The 19,261-nt window shown below is 49.3% G+C and overlaps 1 protein-coding gene across 1 annotated transcript in view; it reads left to right on the top strand.

Annotated features, from left to right (window-relative positions):
• LIPE (lipase E, hormone sensitive type) overlaps positions 1 to 12,272 on the top strand; it is a 31,677-nt gene extending 19,405 nt beyond the window's left edge. Inside the window, exons 6-10 of the mRNA XM_056847746.1 lie at positions 806 to 1,100; positions 3,182 to 3,409; positions 6,349 to 6,519; positions 8,342 to 8,715; positions 11,748 to 12,272. Coding sequence (XP_056703724.1) covers positions 806 to 1,100; positions 3,182 to 3,409; positions 6,349 to 6,519; positions 8,342 to 8,715; positions 11,748 to 12,272 — 1,593 coding nt within the window. The remainder of the gene's footprint in view (positions 1 to 805; positions 1,101 to 3,181; positions 3,410 to 6,348; positions 6,520 to 8,341; positions 8,716 to 11,747) is intronic.
• Positions 12,273 to 19,261: the final 6,989 nt, after the last annotated feature.

Below are 19,261 nucleotides of genomic sequence, written 5' to 3'. Positions count from 1 at the left end.
AGAACTCAATCATACTATAAAATATATTATTTATTTATTTAATTAGATTTGTACCCCACCCCCATTCCCCGGCCAGAGCCTGGCTCAGGGCAGCTAATAGCATATAAAACACTCATGCAGATATTAAAAACAAGCCTATATGGCAACAAATACAAGGTTGATAGTCTAAAACCACATGCCAAAATGTGTTTCGGCCCTCAGGCCTTCATCAGTGGTCTAATAAAACATTTTATGCATACCTTCACATTAATCCACAGATAAAACAATTTTGTAACAGCCCAGGTATGTATGAAAGGATGTATTCCAAATGAACTCTGTGCCTATGATGTCAGATTGTTATTAAAATATGTTTTAAAATTGTAAAGGCACACAAATGTGGAATGCAGTCTGAATATTTCTTTCTGGACTGGGCTGACCTTACACACAAGGTGTGCATAACAGTATCAGCCAAGCAGGCAGCATGTGGTTTTAGACAATCAGCCTTGTATTCGTTGCCATATTTTTAATGTCTGTATGAGCACTTTATAATAAATATATTTCACACTATAACTGAGTTCCTTTCCACCCAACCTTTGGAAGCTTTGTCTTCAGGTTGCGCCCCCGCCCCCCGTTTTGTCCAGTTTTTGACACACGCCATGTTGTTTTCCCACGTGTGGTTCCCCACCTGCTAGCAGCACAGTTCTCACAATGAGATTGTTCCTCTAGAGAGCTCAGAGGGCCCTGGGGACTGGCACTGCCCAGAGATGCAGGGGGATGGCAGCTGGGTCGCTTGGCATCTCACTTGGTTTCCTTTCCCTGTCTCCAGGACAGCGAGGAGTTGGCCAGCCTGGTGCGTCCGGAAGGGCCTCTCGCCCTGGAGCTGCGTTGGAAGACCAAGCCGCTGCCCCGCTCGCCCTTCCTGGTGGTGCATTTCCATGGCGGCGGCTTCGTGGCCCAGACCTCCAAGTCGCACGAGCCCTACCTGAAAGCCTGGGCCCAGGAGCTGGACGCCCCCATCCTCTCCATTGACTACTCTCTGGCGCCCGAGGCACCCTTCCCACGGGCCTTGGAGGAGTGTTTCTACGCCTACTGCTGGGCCCTCAAGAACTGCCACCTTCTAGGTGAGGCTAGAGGGAGAAGGAGCCTACATTTGGGTTCTGGCCTCTGCTGATGAGAATCCCTGCCTGCTAAGGGGCTGTGGCTCAACGGCAGGGCATTTGCTTAGTATGCAGAAGGTCCCAGGTTCAGTCCTTGGCTCCTCCCGTTAAAAGGACCAGGCAGTAGGTGATGTGAAAGTCGCTGCCAGGGTCTGATTCAGTATCAGGCAGCTTCATTTGTAAGGGGGTGGGCCATGGCTCAGCAGCAGAGCATCTGCTTGGCATGCAGAAGGTCCCGGGTTCAATCCCTGGCATCTCCAGTTAAAAGGACCAGTTTGTAAATGATGATAAAGACCTCTGCCTGAGACCCCAGAGAGCCGCTGCCAGTCTGAGTAGAGAATCCTGACCTTAATGGACCAAAGGTCTTATTCAGTATAAGGCGGCTTCATGTGTTCATGTGTAAGTCTTCATTTATTAAATGTTGATGTCCCACCTTGCCTCTTGGTTCAAGGCTGCTTACAATAATAGTTAAAAACATTTTCAGTTAACACCCCCTCAAAATTAGCAAACCCACAAATCTCTCCCCCAGCTCCCCTTAAAAAATGCCTTTTCCCATTCAAACACTCTCAAAAACCTTGGCAAACAGGCAGGCCTCGCAGTGCCTCCTGAACATCTCCAAGGAAGGGACCCCCCTCACTTCTTCAGAGGGCTTATTCCACAGAGTTGGAGCCATGATGGAAAATGCTCTGGTCAATGCCAGACAGGCCACCCTAAGTGTGTGGGAGAGCCAACAGATGGCTGCTTGATTACTGTAGTTGGCACACAAGGACATATGGAAGGAGAAGATCACGTGAAAGTATGACGTTGCTTTATACTGTGTCAGGTCAGCTAAATTTGCAGCCTGTCTAGGCCAGAACAGCCTTCCCTCCCTGCCAACAGTTCTTTAGGTCAGCTCAGGCTGAAGCCTCTCCTTTAAAGTGGAGATAGAAGGGACTAAATCTACACGTGTTCTGCCTCTAAGCTATGCACCTGGGACACAGGGAGCAGAATCGGACCACGCCTTGGGTTGGGGAGGCTCCTCCCAAGATCTTGGCTTTTGTCCTTTCTCTCTGCTCAGCACACTTTGCCTCCTTTGTCCAACTCAAGTTGCTCTTCCTCCATTTTAAGAGCCGCTTAAGTTGGAGGAAAGCTTCACTCTTTGCCAAGAGGAGCAGTATGGTATGTGAGCCCCGGTCTGGCAACATCGCTAATACTTAGGGCCCAATTTGAAGTCTTATTTGAAAAAGAAACAGGGGGGGGGGGGTTAAATTCTGGTATCACCTACGAAGAAAGAACAGAAGGATTTCTTTTCTAGGTGAGGATCTATTTGCTGTGGTGGCACCAGAAGTGTTTCTGGGCACTGAACAAAGGCATGTCCCTTCTCCCTCTATGTCAGGTTTTCAGAGGCACAGAAATAGAGCAGGGAGCTCACCAAGTGATTTTAGGAAGTGGGTGGGACCGATGAGGCTTTCGCCCAGCAGGGCTTTGACTGGCCATTAGAGATCTGTTTGGCCGAGCAGATTAAAATCATGTTGTTTCGGTGGCAGCTGCCACCACAGGTTAGTTTGATTCTTTCTCACTCTCCTGTGTCCCCTACACTTGGACTTCCTCTGTGTGGGGGCGGGGGGCTGTGCCTCCCGCAATGGCCATTTTGCAGTTGCACCCCCCCACCCTGTGTCAAACTTTGAAAGGTTGCCCACAGGCTCAAAAAGGTTGGGGACCCCTGTTGCTTTTAGCCCCTTTGGCCTGTATGGATTTGCCTAATGCTCAACTAATGGGTTTTTCTGGAGAAACCCCCTGTTGAGCCCTCTGGTTTCTTTTGGGCCGAGGGGCGGTGGCTTAATGGAAGAGCCAGAAGGTCCCAGGTTCAAACCCTGGCATGTCCAGATAAAGAGGATGAAGCAAGTAGGTGATGGGAAAGACCTCTGCCGGAGACTCAGGAGAACCGCTGCCAGTCTGAGTAGACAATACTGACTATGATAGATCAGTGGTCTGATTCAGTAGAAGGCTGCTTCACATGTGTTCACGTGTATGTGTGATCCTGACTTCCCTCCACCTCTCGGCAGGCTCTATGGCAGAGAGGGTGTGTCTGGCGGGAGACAGCGCCGGCGGGAACCTGTGCTTCACCGTCTCCATGCGAGCGGCCTCCTTCGGGATCAAAATGCCGGACGGGATCATGGCGGCCTATCCGGCCACCCTTATGCAAGTCTCGGCCTCCCCCTCCCGCCTCCTGACCTTGCTCGACCCTCTCCTGCCTCTCAGTGTCTTGTGCAAGTGCCTCAGCGCCTACGCAGGTGAGGGCCCCTCAGGGGTGGGAGAAAGGGAGGGGTCTCAGGGGGTCTCAGAGAGGCTCGGGAAGGAAGGGACATCACTCTGCCCCTTGTGGCCGGGACTGAGTAAGGGGCTTTGTTTTTTTTAATTTTTAATTCTTAATTCATTTTAGTTTTAGTTTTAATTATGTTTTATTATTATCATCATCATTTATACCCCACGTTTCTCCCCAATGGGGACCCAAAGTGGCTGACATCATTCTCTTCTCCCCCATTTTATCCTCACAACAGCCCTGTAAGGTAGGCTGGTCAGAGAGAGTGTGACTGACCCAACCTCTCCCAGGAAGCTTCCATGGCTGGAGTGGGAATTTGAACCTTTGAACTGGCTTTCAGTGTGGTGTAGCGGTTATTGCAGCCCTCAAACTGAGAAGAAGCAGAAAATGGAACAGTGGTGGCCAGTCTATAGATAAGCCCCTATAAAAGGTTTCCAAATATCTGAAAAATACGCCCATGCACAATTGTCTTTTGTATGCCATATGTTCCACTGTTGATAAGGTTTAAGGTCCTCAATATACTGGATGACTGGAGGTGGGCTTTTATCTCTCCAGTGTTGTAATGTAAATCTTTTAGCGACAGTAAAGGCACTTAAGGTCCATTTTCACTGACCATCAGTGAGCCTCCAGGAGACAGGCAGATTGTTTAAAAGTTCATAAGCATCCTCAAAGAACAATTAATGTTCTAGTACAAAATGGATATAAGTAATTACTTCCGAAAAGACTGAATAGCTGGACAAGCCCAGAACATACGTTTAAGGGATGCATCTCGTTCGCTACAGTGCCAACAACTAGACACTTCTGTTAGTCCTTTACTAGAGAGGTGCTGTGGTGTCCCGTATATCCTAAGCGAAACTGCGGTTATTGCAAAAAGGGGCGGGGGCCCAAAAGCTTTGAGTCGGGGCTGGTGGAAAGGAAGTGAGGTGTTGCCCCAGCACAGAGGTGGAGCACAGAGAAGGGGTGCCGTCAATGCCTCCTCTTTCAGAATATATGCAGATGGCTTTGCTTTGGGTGGGGGGAAATCACACGGCCAGCAGAGACTGGTACAAACCATGCAGTCCGAAGCTGCCTCGTTCGGTCCTAGGCAGCAGGTTGCCATGGTCTCTGGCAAAGCCTTTTCTGGCCTGCCTGCCACAAGAGCCTTTGGGCCAGAGACCTTCCGTGCTGTGTGCCACTCTTTGGAGGAAGAAGGGAAGGGTGGTTGGTTCCCTTGTAACAAGAGATTCCCTCCCGCATCCTTTTTTACTGGTGTTTTTACTGGTGGTGTATGGGTACTGGCACTGCTCGGTTGTTTTGTGCTGGCCAATGGCCCTAACAATGGCTGTTACAACACTAGGTATTCCCAGCGATGTATCAAGAGTTTGAAAATGTTGTAAAAAATACTGTTCGCACTTACTTTGGCCCCTTTAACTGTGAAGACATCTTCCAACCATTTTTTAGCCGTGGTATCCAAAAACCCTTTTAAAGCGATGTTTTTTATAACATTTCCAAACTCTTGATACACCGCTGGGAATACCTAGTGCGGTAACAGCCAATAAAATGTAAATGTCTGTAAGAGGACCTGCACTAAATGATTTTAAAGGCTTTGCCTGTTAAAGGTGATTAACAACAACCTTTAATTCTGATAATACAAAAGAGTAAAGGGGTTGAGTTTGGTTCTTTGAAGTATTAACCAGCAAATCAGAGGGAACACCTTTAGAAACTTTTATTGAGCAAGACAGAAAAACAAATTACAGGCGTGAAAAGGTTAACCCTACAATTACCGTGAAGATAAATGCTAAAATTAACAAAGTCCCTAGCATTGCTTAATCATATTATAGCAAATCATAGTTTTAAAAAGCAAATTAGGTTTCAGCTTTTCCTTACTGCTTTTAGGGATTATCAAAAAACCCAAGTTATCTCACCTAGTCTTCTTCTGAGACTTCCATCCAAAGAAACCTGATTTGCTTGTCACAGGAGTGCATATTTATAGAAAAATGCCTTTCTCTAAATTTGTTCTATCATAATAATGGGGTTCTTATCTAGATAACTGATAATCAACATCCCTACCTTTCCCCCCATATTATCTTAGTTGGCGTTTGACCTAGGGGGTTATCTGGCTGCCATAGTTTAGCTAAGACCATTTTTGGCATCATCTGTGTTTTAAATGTTTACTTAAGACTGTTTTAATGATTGTTTTACTGATTTTAACGTTACCCGCCCTGAGCCTGGCTTCGGCTGGGGAGGGCAGGATATCAATTGAAAGTAATAAATAAATAAATGCAAATATGCCAATCAGCTGGTGTAGATGAGTTACATCTGATAGCGCAAGAGAAGGCGGCCAATCTTAATCTTTAACCTCTATTAAACAGCAAATAAACTAAGTTTTCTATAAGTGTTTCAAGGTGAAAGTAATGCTGAGCAAACAAGGTTCATTGACAAAGTGCTTGAACTCTCGATTAACTTACAGACTCAGCAAGAGAAAAGTAGTGCTATCATAGTTACCTCTGCACCCTCAGTGGGCTGTGGGATGGCCTTCCGAAGAAAGAGAACACACAGGGAAAGGGGGCACAGGAGGAATCTTGTGGCACCTCTGAAGACGAGCAAGATTTTGTTCCTGCCTCAGCTTTCCTGGGCTGGCGCCCATGTCTTTCAAAAGTGGACGTCTAGCCCATGGAAGCTTCTGCTGGAATAAAATCATGTTAGTCTTCAAGGGGCGGCTTAAATTTTTGCTGCAGCAGACCAGTCCTCTCCTCCTCTTGAGATGTTATTGGGGAAAAGCACGTGTGAAGTTGGGAGCATTTGGTTGGAGTTGGGACTCAGAAAAAACAAACACCTCTCTTTTTCCTAACTATGGGAGGTGCAAAATGGGGTGGGCTTATTTCGGGCCTTAAATGCCTGTTATCTTTTTCTCGGCTCCCCCCTCCCTAGGGCTGGATCCCGAGCAGTCAGAAGACCCCACCCTGGAGAAGCTGAGCCCTATGAACATGATGCGGCGAGACACCTCCCTTCTCTTCCGGGACTTGCGCCTGAGCGCGTCTACCTTTCTCAGCTCCCTGCTGGAGAATACAGGCAAGGCCGACGGAACGGGCGGAGCAGATGGTAAGAGGCCATCTTCCCTCGGCCGATGCCACCCCTGGCTCTTCCTTTCCTGTCTTCTTCTCACTCGCCTTGTCTCTGCAGGGAGCAGCCCTCTCTCCTGGTGCCTGCGGGGCTACCTTGGGTACCCCCTGGCCCAGCTGCTGTCGATGCTGTCCTGGCTGCTGTCGATGCCTCTTCTGAACCCAGAACCCAGCCCTTACTAACTCAGCTGCTGGTAGGCAGCCCACCCCCATCCCTATCAGCATGCCTGGCTGCTGGTAGTGAGAAGTGAGAAGGAGACAAGGTTGCAATGTTGGCATCGTTACGGCTTTCTGTGCAGTCCTGGGAGCAGGCACCCCAGTTGGTACCACTTGGCATGCCTACGCTCTGGCTTGGGCGTGGATTTGGCTGGAAGGGGGTCTCCCCAACCCACCTCAGGCTAAATGTGGCATTTGCGGGCACAGTTAGATGCGACTGGGGACTAAACAGCAAAGGGCACTTGGACCCGGGCCTCCCATTTTCTCATCTTAACGTTTTCCTTAATTTCCCGACACTAGCACACTTTTCTTTTTTGCACTTTTTTCCCAGCACAGCACAAATTGTCTCCTACTCTTGCATGCACGTGTGTGTTAGGCTTCTGGTTCCCAAGACAGCAGCAAACATGGCCCAGAGATTCCCCTGCAGCCCCCTTGAGAGCTAGACTCCTCTCGTTTTCTTTTGACTCCTCTTGTTTTCTTGTGAAAATGGAGAGGACTCGAAGAAGAATTGGTTTTTATATGCTGACTTTCTCTACAACCTAAGGAAGAATCAAACCGGCTTACAATCTCCTTCCCTTCCTCTCCCCGCAACAAACACCTGGTGAGGTAGGTGGGGCTGAGAGAGTTCGGAGAGAACTATGACTAGCCCAAGGTCACCCAGCAGGCTTCATGTGGAGGAGTGGGGAAACCAACCCGGTTCTCCAGATTAGAGTCCGCCGCTCTTAACCACTCCACCACGCTGGCTCTCTCAAAGAACTGCTGCATCTTCTGCTTTGGGCCACGCATTCCTTTCTGCTTATTCAAGCTGGCACAGCAGCTGTGTGCCGTTCAGAGGGAATCGGCATGGCACGGTGTGCATGGGCACAATACAAAGCAGGCTGGCATTGCTTGGCACACGTTCGTAGCATGGCACATGGAGATTTTTCTGTTTATTTATTTTACTTGTTTATCAAGTACTTCTTCTTTTATCCTACCCTTTCTACAAGGAGCTCAGGGAGGCATTCACTGTTCTCCTCTCTTACATTTTACCTTTGCAACAACAGCCATGTGAGGTGGGCTAAGGAACTGGGAAATCCCTTTTGCCCCTGTATGAGAGTTGCCAACTCCGGGCTCGGAAATAGCTGTAGATTGGGAGGGGTGGAGCCTGAGGAGGGTGGAGTTTGAGGAGGAGTGGGACTTCAGTGAGGTAGAATGCTATAGAGTCCACCTTCCAAAGCAGCCATTTTCTCCAGGTGAACTGATCTCTGTCTCCTAGAGTTGTAATCCCAGGAGATCTCCAGTTACCACCTGGAGGCTGGCAACCTACTCCTGTATGGGGTATTTGGGTTTTTGTGCAGCAAGTTATGGGAGATGCGCAGATTTGACCACAGCCTTGGGGAAAAAAAGAAGAGACCATTTAGCTATTTTTTGGCAGTTGAGATAAAATCCAATCGAGTTGTGTGGAGGGGCAGGCAAATAACAGAGCAGAGGGAGAGAGGAGGACATGTCGCAGTCAGCAGAAAGAAAGGCAGGACCAGAGGCACGTCTCCAGTATGGTGAAAATGGAGCCCTCGCTCACTTCCCTGTGCTCCCTCTTTGGCATGCAGCGTCTATGAGGAAGAGTGTTTCGGAGGCGGCCCTGCAATCCAAGCTGACTCCCAACTCTAGAGAGTCCCACAAGAGCCAGACATGCCACAATCTCTCGAGCATCGAGGACTCCTCCCCACTGGACGAGAGCTGCCCCCCTAGCCCCTCGGGGCACCCTCCGACTGGCTTCTTTCTGAACGAGGGCAAGCAGGAGGACGCGGCCTACAGCAACGCCTATGGGCCAGCCTTCCCAGACGGCTTTGAGCCCCTGCGCTCCGACCAGCCTGCCCCCCGCCTGCATCTGGAGCTGTCGCCCATCTTCCGGAACCCCTTCATGTCGCCTCTCCTGGCTCCAGATGCCATGCTGAAGGGTCTGCCGCCGGTCCATATAGTGGTGAGTGTACCCACGGGGCTGGGAAAGATGGCGGAGGGGGCAGGACACGGAAAGGGCAGAAGCGCAGGATGCAGGAACTGCTGTGCTGGCCCAGGCCATGGTGGTCTATCTAGCTCAGCATCCCATCTACCAAAAGCAGCCGATTGGATGCCTTGGGAATTGTTCATTCGCAGAGAATGATGAGGTTGGTTCCCTGACTGGCCGACCTGATGTCGGGGCTGCAGGTGACCCTGTATCTGTGGCCAGACCTGTGGTTTTTTTCAGCCTCTTACAGCTCTGCTGCAAGATTTATTTATTTACTTTAATTAACTACATTATGTATAGTCTGCCTTTCTGACTTCGACTCAAGGTGGATTACGCATCAGATGGGACATTCAGTAAACAATATAAGAGGATTAGGGTTGTAGAACCAATCAGAAATCTAAAAACAGAACTGAAGCAAAGCACATAAGTATAAACATGACACATTAAATGATGCAAAAATTACATAGTAGGATCCTAGTTTCAGCAATACTGCAGACACCCACTGTCTCCATGCATATTGGGACTGTGGCTCAGCGGAACAGCATCTGCTTTGTTTGCAGAAGGTCCCTGGCTCAATCCCCAGCACCTACAGTTATAAAAGGATCAGGCAGTAAGTGACAGGAAAGACCTTCACCAGAGACCCTGGAGAGCTGCTGCCAGTCTGAGTAGACAAGACTGACCTTGATGGACCGATGGTCTGATTCAATATAAAGCAGCTTCATGTGTTCACTCATCCAACCTTCTTTAACATACAGATGGGTCTAAAAGGGGTGGGTGGGAGAATTATATTTGTAAAGCTTCTCTTCTGGGTCACCTGGAGGGGATTTTTAGTCACTCTAGGGGAGCAGACTAATGACTGCTGGGTATAAAGCAAGAGCCAGCAGCTCTTCTTCATGTGGGTTCCTGTGGGTCTCATTGGGAGATTCTGCTGCCCCACAACCGGCCCCTCTGACTTTGCCCATGTTCCTCTTACCCATATATATTTTTTAAAGTATGTATGGTACGAATGAGTTCCACAAGCTGATCTACTGCTCCCCAGCAGCTGAGGAAAAGCAAAACTTGCACTGACCTCTTTAGAAGCTCTGGCTCCTGCTTTGCCTCTCGGCCCAGCTGCCTCAGCTCAGCGTCTGGCAAGAGGAGCCTTCGTAAACAGCCAACAGCAGTTTGGGGCGGGGCCAGCAATTCACTTCAGCCATACCAGCCCTCCCCACTCAGCACAGCTCTCTAGAAGCTCTGGCTCCTGCTTTGTCTCTCAGCCCAGCTGCCTCAGCTCTTAAGGGGCCTTTAGAGATGCTATGCTCACTAATGCTCACTTTGTTCCCCTCTTTGGTACCTTTGTGTTGGCTATTGCGCCAGCTTTAATAATCTACAGAATTTAGTAACCCAGTTTTCAAAAGCAGAGTAGTCATTGAAAACATTCTAAATAATAACAATGACCCTGAAAGACTGCTAAGATAACATAAATTGCACAATATCCAAAACAAATAAAAGGCAACAATATTATGGGGGCGAGTAAATAAAACAAAGAATCTGCAGTGTAAGTCAGATAGTATTTATTTCCAAAGGGCAGCTGGAACAGAAAAATGTTGTCATTGTCCAGCAGAGTAGCAACAGAAAGGACAATGGAACAAGGGATTGTGTGCTGGAGTGGCCAGAACTGCAGGTGTGTGGTCTAAATTTGTGTGTTATGTTGTCCATCTTAAACAAGGAGGAGGAGGAGGAGGGAGCCTTTTGTCTTTTTTTGAGCAGGATGTTTGAGAGTACAAAGACAAAAAACCTCCCTGTAAAACAGATTGAAAACAGAATGAAAGTTGAAATTTCTCCACTCAACCGTTACTTTATAGGCCACTAGCCCTATAGAGGCCCTGACCTGGATAGCCCAGGATAGCCTGATCTCATGAGATCTCGAAAGCTAAGCAGGGCCGGCCCTGGCTAGTATTTGGATGGGAGACCTCCAAATAATACCAGGGTTGTGTCGCGGAGGCAGACAATGGCAAACCACCTCTGAATGTCTCTTGAAGGCACTTTCAACCACCAACAGCCCTTTAAAGTGTCTTGGAACACTTTGCAAGGTCCACAGAATGGAGGGGGGAATTCTTTTTCACCTCCTCTCATACAAGAATTCAGAACCATCAATGAAATAGATTGGTGATAGAACTGGGACAGAAAAGGAAAAGTGCCCCTCTAGGAAGAACTAGATTTGAGTCCAGTAGTACAAGATTTTGGGGCATGAGGCCTTTGAGAGTCAAAGCTCCCTTTGTCAGATACAAGTAGGAATGGAAATCCCTAAGCCTTTTATGTCCCAGTCAGACAGTGGGAGGGGTGATGCAAAGTAGGGGACTCAGGATGCAGAGAGAGAGATGCAAAATGTAGCCAGCTGGATTACAATGGGGAAGAAATGCTTAGGGGCAGAAAATTAGCATCTGTAGTGAGATAAGTATCCTTTGGAGGGGTCCATTGTTCTGAATGTGTGAATGAACTCAAGTTCAGCACAATGTATAATTGAATGGCCCTTGGAGTAGAAAGATGGCAGGTGACTTTTGAAAAACTTTTTGCAAATAAGATGAAAGCTGGTTCTTGTAGGTTATCCGGGTTGTGAAAGCTGCCGCCAGGGGATAGCTTTAAAAGGGCATCAGGCAGGTTCATGAAGGGGGTAGGGTCTGCCTGGGTTTCTTAGCCATGACAGCAAAAAGGAAACTTTGCTGTTCAGATAAATGAGTTTCCCTCATGCTTTTGGGAAATCTGTGAATGGGACATGTTGCCAGCTGGTGTTGGAAACAGGGTCTGGGAACAAGAGGGGCCGGGGCCGATCCGGTATCACTCCTGCTAGATTCAGCGTCAGAGGGGCAGTCTTGCGCTCTGAAACTGATGTGTGGGCAGAACCTTGGGTGCCCTTAGCAGGCCTCAGAGGAGACAGTTCCTAGAGTTGGTTTTGCTCCTCAGCTGCTCATTCGTCTGGGTAGCAGGCAGTGCCCGAATGACAGCCCCTCTCCCCCTCTTCCCCCTAGGCTTGTGCCCTGGACCCCATGTTGGATGATTCAGTCATGTTTGCCCGGCGGCTGCGGGCCTTGGGACAGCCAGTGACCCTGCGGGTGGTGCAGGACCTGCCCCACGGCTTCCTCAGCCTGTCGCAGCTGAGCCGTGAGACCCGCCAGGCCTCTGCCGTCTGCACAGAGCTCATCCACAACATCCTGCACCCCCCGGAAGAGGCACCACAGCCGGCCCCCGCTGCCGCCCCCGCCTCCCTCCGCAAGCATCGCAAACTGGAACGGACCTCCCATGCCGGGGCTGCTGCTTACACAGTGGCCCAAGATAACAGCACCCAAACTGGACAGGAGGGGCAGAGCGGGACCCTCCGAGGGGGTGGAGGACCCACGATCAAGGTGGCTCCCGGTGCCCAGGAGCACCTGGCCGGGAGCAGCTCTGCAGCAGGCCAGCTGAGTGGGGCCAGGCCCCCCTCCAATCCTGACGTCACTTCCAGCCAAGATACCAGCTCTTCGGGAAGCACGGTGGGGCGGGGAGTGGGTGCCTGAGCCCCCCCCCCATGCCTTTCACGAGAACCACATGGCTCAAGACGACCCTTGTGTGGCGTGGCTTCCTTTTGCGGTGGAAATTCTCCTGGTGCTGTTTTTCTCTCTGTTGTGGCTCGCGCCTGGGTTCTCCCCACCAGCTGTGTGCGCTGTGAGAAATTGCCCCACATTATCCCTCCCCTCCACAAGAGTGTTGTTTTATATATGTGGGGCTTAAAAAAAAAAAGACACCTGTGTGAGACTCTGGAGCCCCCCACCCCCCTCCCAGTGCCAGAGTTTGTGGGGACCCCTCCGTCCTTCTTCCCCAGTCACTCCTTTCTCTGTGCATTTCTTTAGGCACCCTCCCAGCCAAGCACAGTCCAACTCTCCAGTGCACAACACTCCAGTGTTATCTAAGCACCTATGGGGCTGAGCGCTCCATGATTGAGAGGGGTGCCACTCCTGGCACGGGGAGACCACGTAGCCTTTACAGGGCTGGGGGGGAGTCTGTTCTTCCAGCACTGCCTGAGGAACCCATAAAAGCACTGTGTGCTCCTCCATTCCGTCCCCCCCCCCGCACGATAAGTGTTATAGCCACTGCCCTGTTCCTTCACCAGCCAAGATGACCCGACTGCCACTTGTCAGTATTAACCTGGGACAAACACCATCACACTGTGTTCTTCCGACCCAAATCTTTTTGCCTTTCAACATTGTTGCTGCTGCTGTGAACCAAAGGGGAAGGGGAGGCAAGAGAGGTTGGGGGCTTCCTCCCCTCCCATGAAGGGCTGTGATATTCCCTCTCCACCAGTCTCTTGAGTGGCGGTCAGTGGGGAGAGAGACACAAGCTAATTTTTTTAAACAAATAAAAGGCTGTTGGATTTTCAGAGGTATTTCATACTTGGGAGCCTCTGTGTTTCCTTGCAAGCAAATCTGCGCCAGGGCTGCAGCAGACTTCGTTCCGTATGCAAAATAACCCCCTCCAGGGACTTTACAACAGCAGCGTTATGCAAATCGAGGCCTCTGCCTAGTACAGTTACAGAAATAGGCTGGCTGTGCCGGTAAGTAGATAGATGTCACTAGCCCATAACGTTGTGGTTACATTCAAGTGGTACAGCATCTGTTTGGCTTGCAGAAGGTCCCAGGTTCAATCCCTGGCCTCCCCAGTTGAAAAGATCAGGCAGTAGGTGATGTGAAAGATCTCTGACTGAGACCCTGGAGAGCCGCTGTCAGCCTGAGTAGACAAGACTGACTTTGATGGACTGATGGTCTGGTTCAGTATAAGGCAGCTTCATGTGTTCACTCATCCCACCTTCTTTAACATATGGATGGGCCTAAAAAGGGTGGGTGGGAGAATTATATTTGTAAAGCTTTTCTGCTGGGTCTCCTGGAGGGGATTTTTAGGGGAGCTGGCTAATGACTGCTGGATGTAAAGCAAGAGCCAGCAGCTCTTCTCCATGTCAGGCGGAGATCTTTCCTAGCCCTGCTATAAGCGAGACCCTGCTGCGAGGAAGCAGGAGGGATTGAAGCTGCGACCCTTCTGCAAAGCAGGGTGCTGGATCTTAGCCTAGAAAATTGTGTAAGCGACATGCTTCCTTTAAATTGTTCCAAATGTTGCTCTTGGCTCAGGTGGGAAATGTGGCAACGTTTGTCAGGGTGACTGTCCTCGGTTGACGCTGCGAGAACGAGAAGAGGGGGTGAAAGGTTTGGGACTCCCCAGGGGAAATGACACAGCCTTTCAGGAAGGAGGCATTTCACAAGTCCGAGCTTTCCCTGCATGAGATCTCAACCACGGAGCGCATGAAGATCAGTAGCAGCTTCTGGGCCACTTGTTTATAAACAGCCTATAGCTACCGGACAATTTATTGTTATTTTGGCTTCTTGGAATGCAAGTCTCTGGTGAGGGGGGGCAGCTGTTGGCATCCCATAATACTGGGATTCCGCTAAGAATTAAGTCTGATCTGTGCACATTCATGTTTTGCAAATGAGAAAAATTTGCAAGGGTTGCTTAGGAAGCAAAGTCCCTCTTCAGAAAGCGGTGTTTTGCAAGGATCACCAATCCCAGAGGCTGCTGCAGGAGGCCATGGGGGTGGTCTACCGTTGCCTGAGCCAGTCTTGTGTAAGTCTGTTTGGGTGTTCCCAGGTGTCTGGCGGGGCTCACTCTGGTTCTATTTGTAAGGCTCAGCAGATCACCAGGAAGGCAGCGAGAAAGAAAAGAGAGCCCAAGGGCTTTGTGAGGTTCTCCAACCTCCCTGGGCTACTTCCATAAAATCACTCGCTCAGACGACCATTCAGAAGCAGGTAAGTTTATTGGAAAGCATCAGGTATGGTCAGGGCCTACACGGTCAAAAGCTGCAAGTGCTTGCTATTACAAAAGGGTGAGATTATATCCAGTTCAGCCGCACAGATATCAGTTACATGTTTTGAGAATTACGCGATAACAGTACCAGCCTAGACTACATTCAGACATCAAAGCCCTAGAAGAAGCTCGTTAGCACGATTCTACAAGAGTCAAGGATGTGGGGGAGGAGGGACTGGGGAGAGGAGAGCGAGCGTTACATTCCAGCAGAGGCCTACACAGGGAGTGCTACCTCAGAAGCCTGAACCACACTCAGACCAGGGTCAGTCCTGCCGCTTGTACGGGCAGAACAGAAAACGAAACAGGTCCTCACATACTGCCCCCCCTTAAGGCCCCCCCACCTCCACTTCAGAGGGACGAGGCTTAAGGGGATAAGCGGTATGGAACTCTTGAACCAGTCGGGGAGCTGCTACGTGAGGGGCCGCCACCCATTCGTCCTGGGTGGGACTCAAATGTTTCCAGCGTATCAAATAAAACAATTTCCCCTTTTTCAGTTTAGAATCCAACACTTTCGAGACTTCCAGATGCATCTCCCCCCCCACAACAGTAGGTATTTCAGGTTTTGGTTGAGGATGGAACTGGGGGGCTGCGGTGTACGGTTTGAGCAGGCTAATATGAAACACCGGATGTACCCCTCGCAACGACTTGGGGAGAGCCAACTCAACCGTGACGTCATTGATCACTCGAGTAATGGGATAAGGGCCCACATACTTGTCACTGAGTTTTTTACAAGGACGTAGCAATTGTAGATTCTTGGTGGAGAGGTACACCTGATCGCCCACCTTGAGTTCCCACCCCGGAGACCGATGTTTATCGGCTTGGTCCTTGTATTTGCGTTTTGCCCTCTCCAGGTTTTTCTGCAACCAGGGCCAGGTTGTTTGCACCACTTGCACCCAGTCCTGAACCCCCTGCACCCCCTCTATCTCAGGAGTAATGGTAGTGGAACCGAAGGGTCCAAACTCCTTTCCATACACCACCTGTGGAGGAATGAGGGGTATTATTATAGGCATATTCAGCAAAAGGCAACAGTTCCACCCAATTGTCCTGGTGGTAATTTACATAACACCGTAAATAACACTCCACTACAGCATTCACACATTCAGTTTGGCCATCAGTTTGAGGGTGGTAGGCTGAAGACAAGCCTTGTTCTTTTACCCCCATTATTTTCTGAAAGGCTCTCCAAAATTTGGCCACAAATTGGGGGGCCCTGTCGGAGAGGACCTTTCGTGGGACAGAAAGAGCCTTGGCTACTTACCATGAAGGCTTCTTCTGCTCAGAGGGACGAAGGGCATCTTCATTATGGGTGTTTCCTTTTCCTCTTATCTCGGGAGGCAGGAACCAAATATTTAAATTTTTCTGACCTCTGAGGGTAAACGCCCCCTTGTGATCAGTTATAGACTTTCCGAGCCTTATATATTTAAGATAGACTGAAGAAACATGTTAGTTATAATTCTATACAAGAAATAAGTTCCTAATAAACATTAACGATGAACCTTTAGGATAACTATAAGTCATGAACCAACAAACAGCGTTTAACTTGAATTGAATGTCAACTGGAAGTTAGATGTAACCATGATTACCTGTAATTTTATTTTATTTGTTTTATTTATATTTTACTGACGTCTGGGCGGGCAAGATGCCCTTCGTCCCTCTGAGCAGAAGAAGCCTTCACGGTAAGTAGCCAAGGCTCTTTCTCGCTCAGAGGGAGAAGGGCATCTTCATTATGGGACATACAAGAGCTGTCCCCCGCCCTTGGGAGGGTTAGACGTCCTGAAGTATACTTTGCAGTACTCGTCTGCCTAAGGCGGCATCTGCTGACAAGTATAGATCTAATTTGTAGTGTCTCACAAATGTGGACACCGAGGACCAAGTTGCAGCCTTACATATCTCTTCCATAAAGCACGGCAGTCGAAGGCTGCTAAAGTAGCCGCACTTCTTCCCAAGTGGGCAGTAACGCCCACAGGAGCAGGTAGGTTACTTATTCTATAAGCCTGTGTTATGTATAAGGTGATGGTCCTACTAATGGATGCCTTGGACATATGCTTGCCCTTGTCAGGTGGTGAGATATGAACGAATAAGGAGTCAGAGTTCCTAATAATTTTAGTAAGATAAATGTAAACAGGTAGTGCCCTTCTTAGGTCTAGCTAGTGCCAGGCCTTCTCCTTAGGATTCTTGGGGTTAGTGCAGAAGATGTAAGCACTATGTCCTGCTCCCTGTGAAACTTGCAGCTACATTTTGTCCTATCTCAGTGATTGGTTCGAATGGTAGTTGTGTGAGTGCTGTCAAAGCTGTGTGCAGGCTCTAGTTGTGAACCTGTGTCTAACAGGAGGAGCTAAATAACTGACGCCCCTTAAAAAGGCTTTTATGTGATGGTGTTTGGTTAAGCGGTATCCAGATACCTTGGGTACTATGGTAGCTATAAATGCCAGTTGCCTTTGTAGAGTGCAGGTAGCTAGCCCTAAGCTCTGTCCCTCCTGATGGCTTCCTTGTTGTCAATATGGTAGTGACTGGTGGCTGGCGTCACTGTTTGGTTGGGCGGTCGGGTTTATCCCCTTTATTGCCCTGGAAGGTGGAGGATTTTGGAGATTTATTGAATCGTCCTCCTTTACTAAAGGAGCTGCGATTCTGGTTCCGGTGGTTTCTAGGTTGATCAGGTCTGTATCTTTGAAGTATGTGGTATGCACGAAAGGACATAGAGGGAGTGATCCCTTGGATTCCTTGCGTAGAAACTTGTCTTTGGTCTCCACTGATATGGGGACCAAATTGTCTCCAAGCAAGGTCTTTCCCTGATACAGGAAGCCCATAATAACCAATTTTGATCTATATACTCCGCTTGCCAGGGGCGTACCCAGAGAGCCTTTCTGGCAGCTGAGGCTGTGGCTAGTGTTCTAGCTGCATATGACATGTTATCTAAGGAGGAATCAGCTAGAAAGAATACCACTCTCGAAAACATGGATGACATGGTATCTAAGGTAGAATCAGCTGGAAGGATACCACTCTCAAAAAAAAACATGGATGCCCTTCTGGCATCTGATGCTGCGGCTAGTGTCCTAACTGCATATGGCATGGTATCGAAGTTCGAATCAGTTAGAAAGAATACCACTCTCAAAAAACATGGGTACTCCTGTAAAGGCGTTTCTTTCTTCCTGTGGAAAAAGTTGATATAACTTCCTAGTCCAAATTATTGCCGCTTTGTATACTAGGGCAGATGTGATAGAAGCGCTTGATAGTGAGTGCCAAGGCCTCTGAGCATTTATGCCTGCTAACTCTGCCTTCCTATCTGTAGGGTCCCTAATCATGGCAAGGCCATGTAACAAGGTTGAAGGAGTGAAGGCAGTGACAGGTGATTCTACTGAAGGCACTTTTAGAATTTTAGAAGCACCGATAAACCAAATATAAAGGCTTCCTAGAGGCTGTGGAGCATTGTATGGGTGCCATTGGTTTCTCCCGCTCTGCTTTCAACAGAGTTAGAAATAATCAAGCGCTGGCACAAACCTATCTGGAGTCTTTTCTCCCACTCTGAGTCCTCTGAGAGATCAAGAGTAGCTAGGTTTTTATGCCAATGCAGAAGGAAATCTTCTGCGTTAAATACTATAGACAGTCTGGGTACCAATTGGCAATTTTGTGACCGTGAATTAGCTTTCAGCGCTGCTTAGGCTGGCCAGCACGTACTCTCTTGGTACTACTTGGACTGGTGATTGGCTCACCAGGATCTCAGGCAGAGGTCTTCCACATCACCTACTACCAGAATTGGCCCTCTGCATGCCAATCCGACGCTCTGCCACTGAGCCACAGCCGTTCCCCTGCTTTGGCTGATATTCTGCCCTTTTAGCAATCAGATTACTGTTTGTGGTGCTGGAGGGTGTGATCCCTACGATCCCTGTATGGATGGGGCAGGATAAGGAGGTTGTACTGCCCTTAAGCCATCTGAGAAGGCGTTTTTAATCAGGGCGGAGAGCTCTGCTCTTACAGGAGTAAAACAGGCTGCATCTATGAGGGGGGGGGCGAAGTCACCTTACCGGCAGTCGATGTCTCCGTTGATGCTTCCCGTCCTTGAATAATAATAGGCGAGCCGCCTGAGGACGGAGCATTGCGAGGCAAAAAGGCGAGCCGCCAGCCTCCTTCATTTTCCCCGTTTGTGCAGTGTGGGAGAAGTGGCTATAGCCGCTGTGTTCTCCTGGCTGCTTCCCGCTGCTTCCCGTCCTTGAATAACAATAGGCGAGCCGCCTAAGGACGGAGCACGGCGGGCGAGGCAAAAAGGCGAGCCGCCAGCCTCCTTCATTTCCCCCGTTCATGCTGTGTGGGAGGAGCGGCTACCGCCGCTGTTTTCTCCCGGCCGCTTTCTGTTGCGATCTGGCAGTCGCGTCTTTCAGGCGCGGCAGAGCAGCGTGCGTTTTGCAGCAGGCATTTGGCGCGCTTGTTAGCGGTCGAGTCAAGCCGTTTGTACTTGCCTGCGCCGTTCTTGCCGCTTTTGCCTTTCCCTTTTGAGTTTTGGTCCTCAGGTCACCAGAGTGACTGTCTGAGGGTTCATCTAATTGTAGTGGTAAGGCCACTAGCAGGCTAGGGTCTAAATTGGCAGGCGCTATATAGCTGTCCTGATGCCGATCCGCCATTTTTTTATTTATTTTTTTTTTTGGCGGGAAAAGACCCTTCTGAG

This window comes from Euleptes europaea, chromosome 3, assembly GCF_029931775.1.
Source record: "Euleptes europaea isolate rEulEur1 chromosome 3, rEulEur1.hap1, whole genome shotgun sequence".
Taxonomy (NCBI): Eukaryota; Metazoa; Chordata; class Lepidosauria; order Squamata; family Sphaerodactylidae; genus Euleptes; species Euleptes europaea.
The sequence above is the reverse complement of the archived record's forward strand: the minus strand, read 5'-3'. Positions and strand labels throughout refer to the sequence as shown.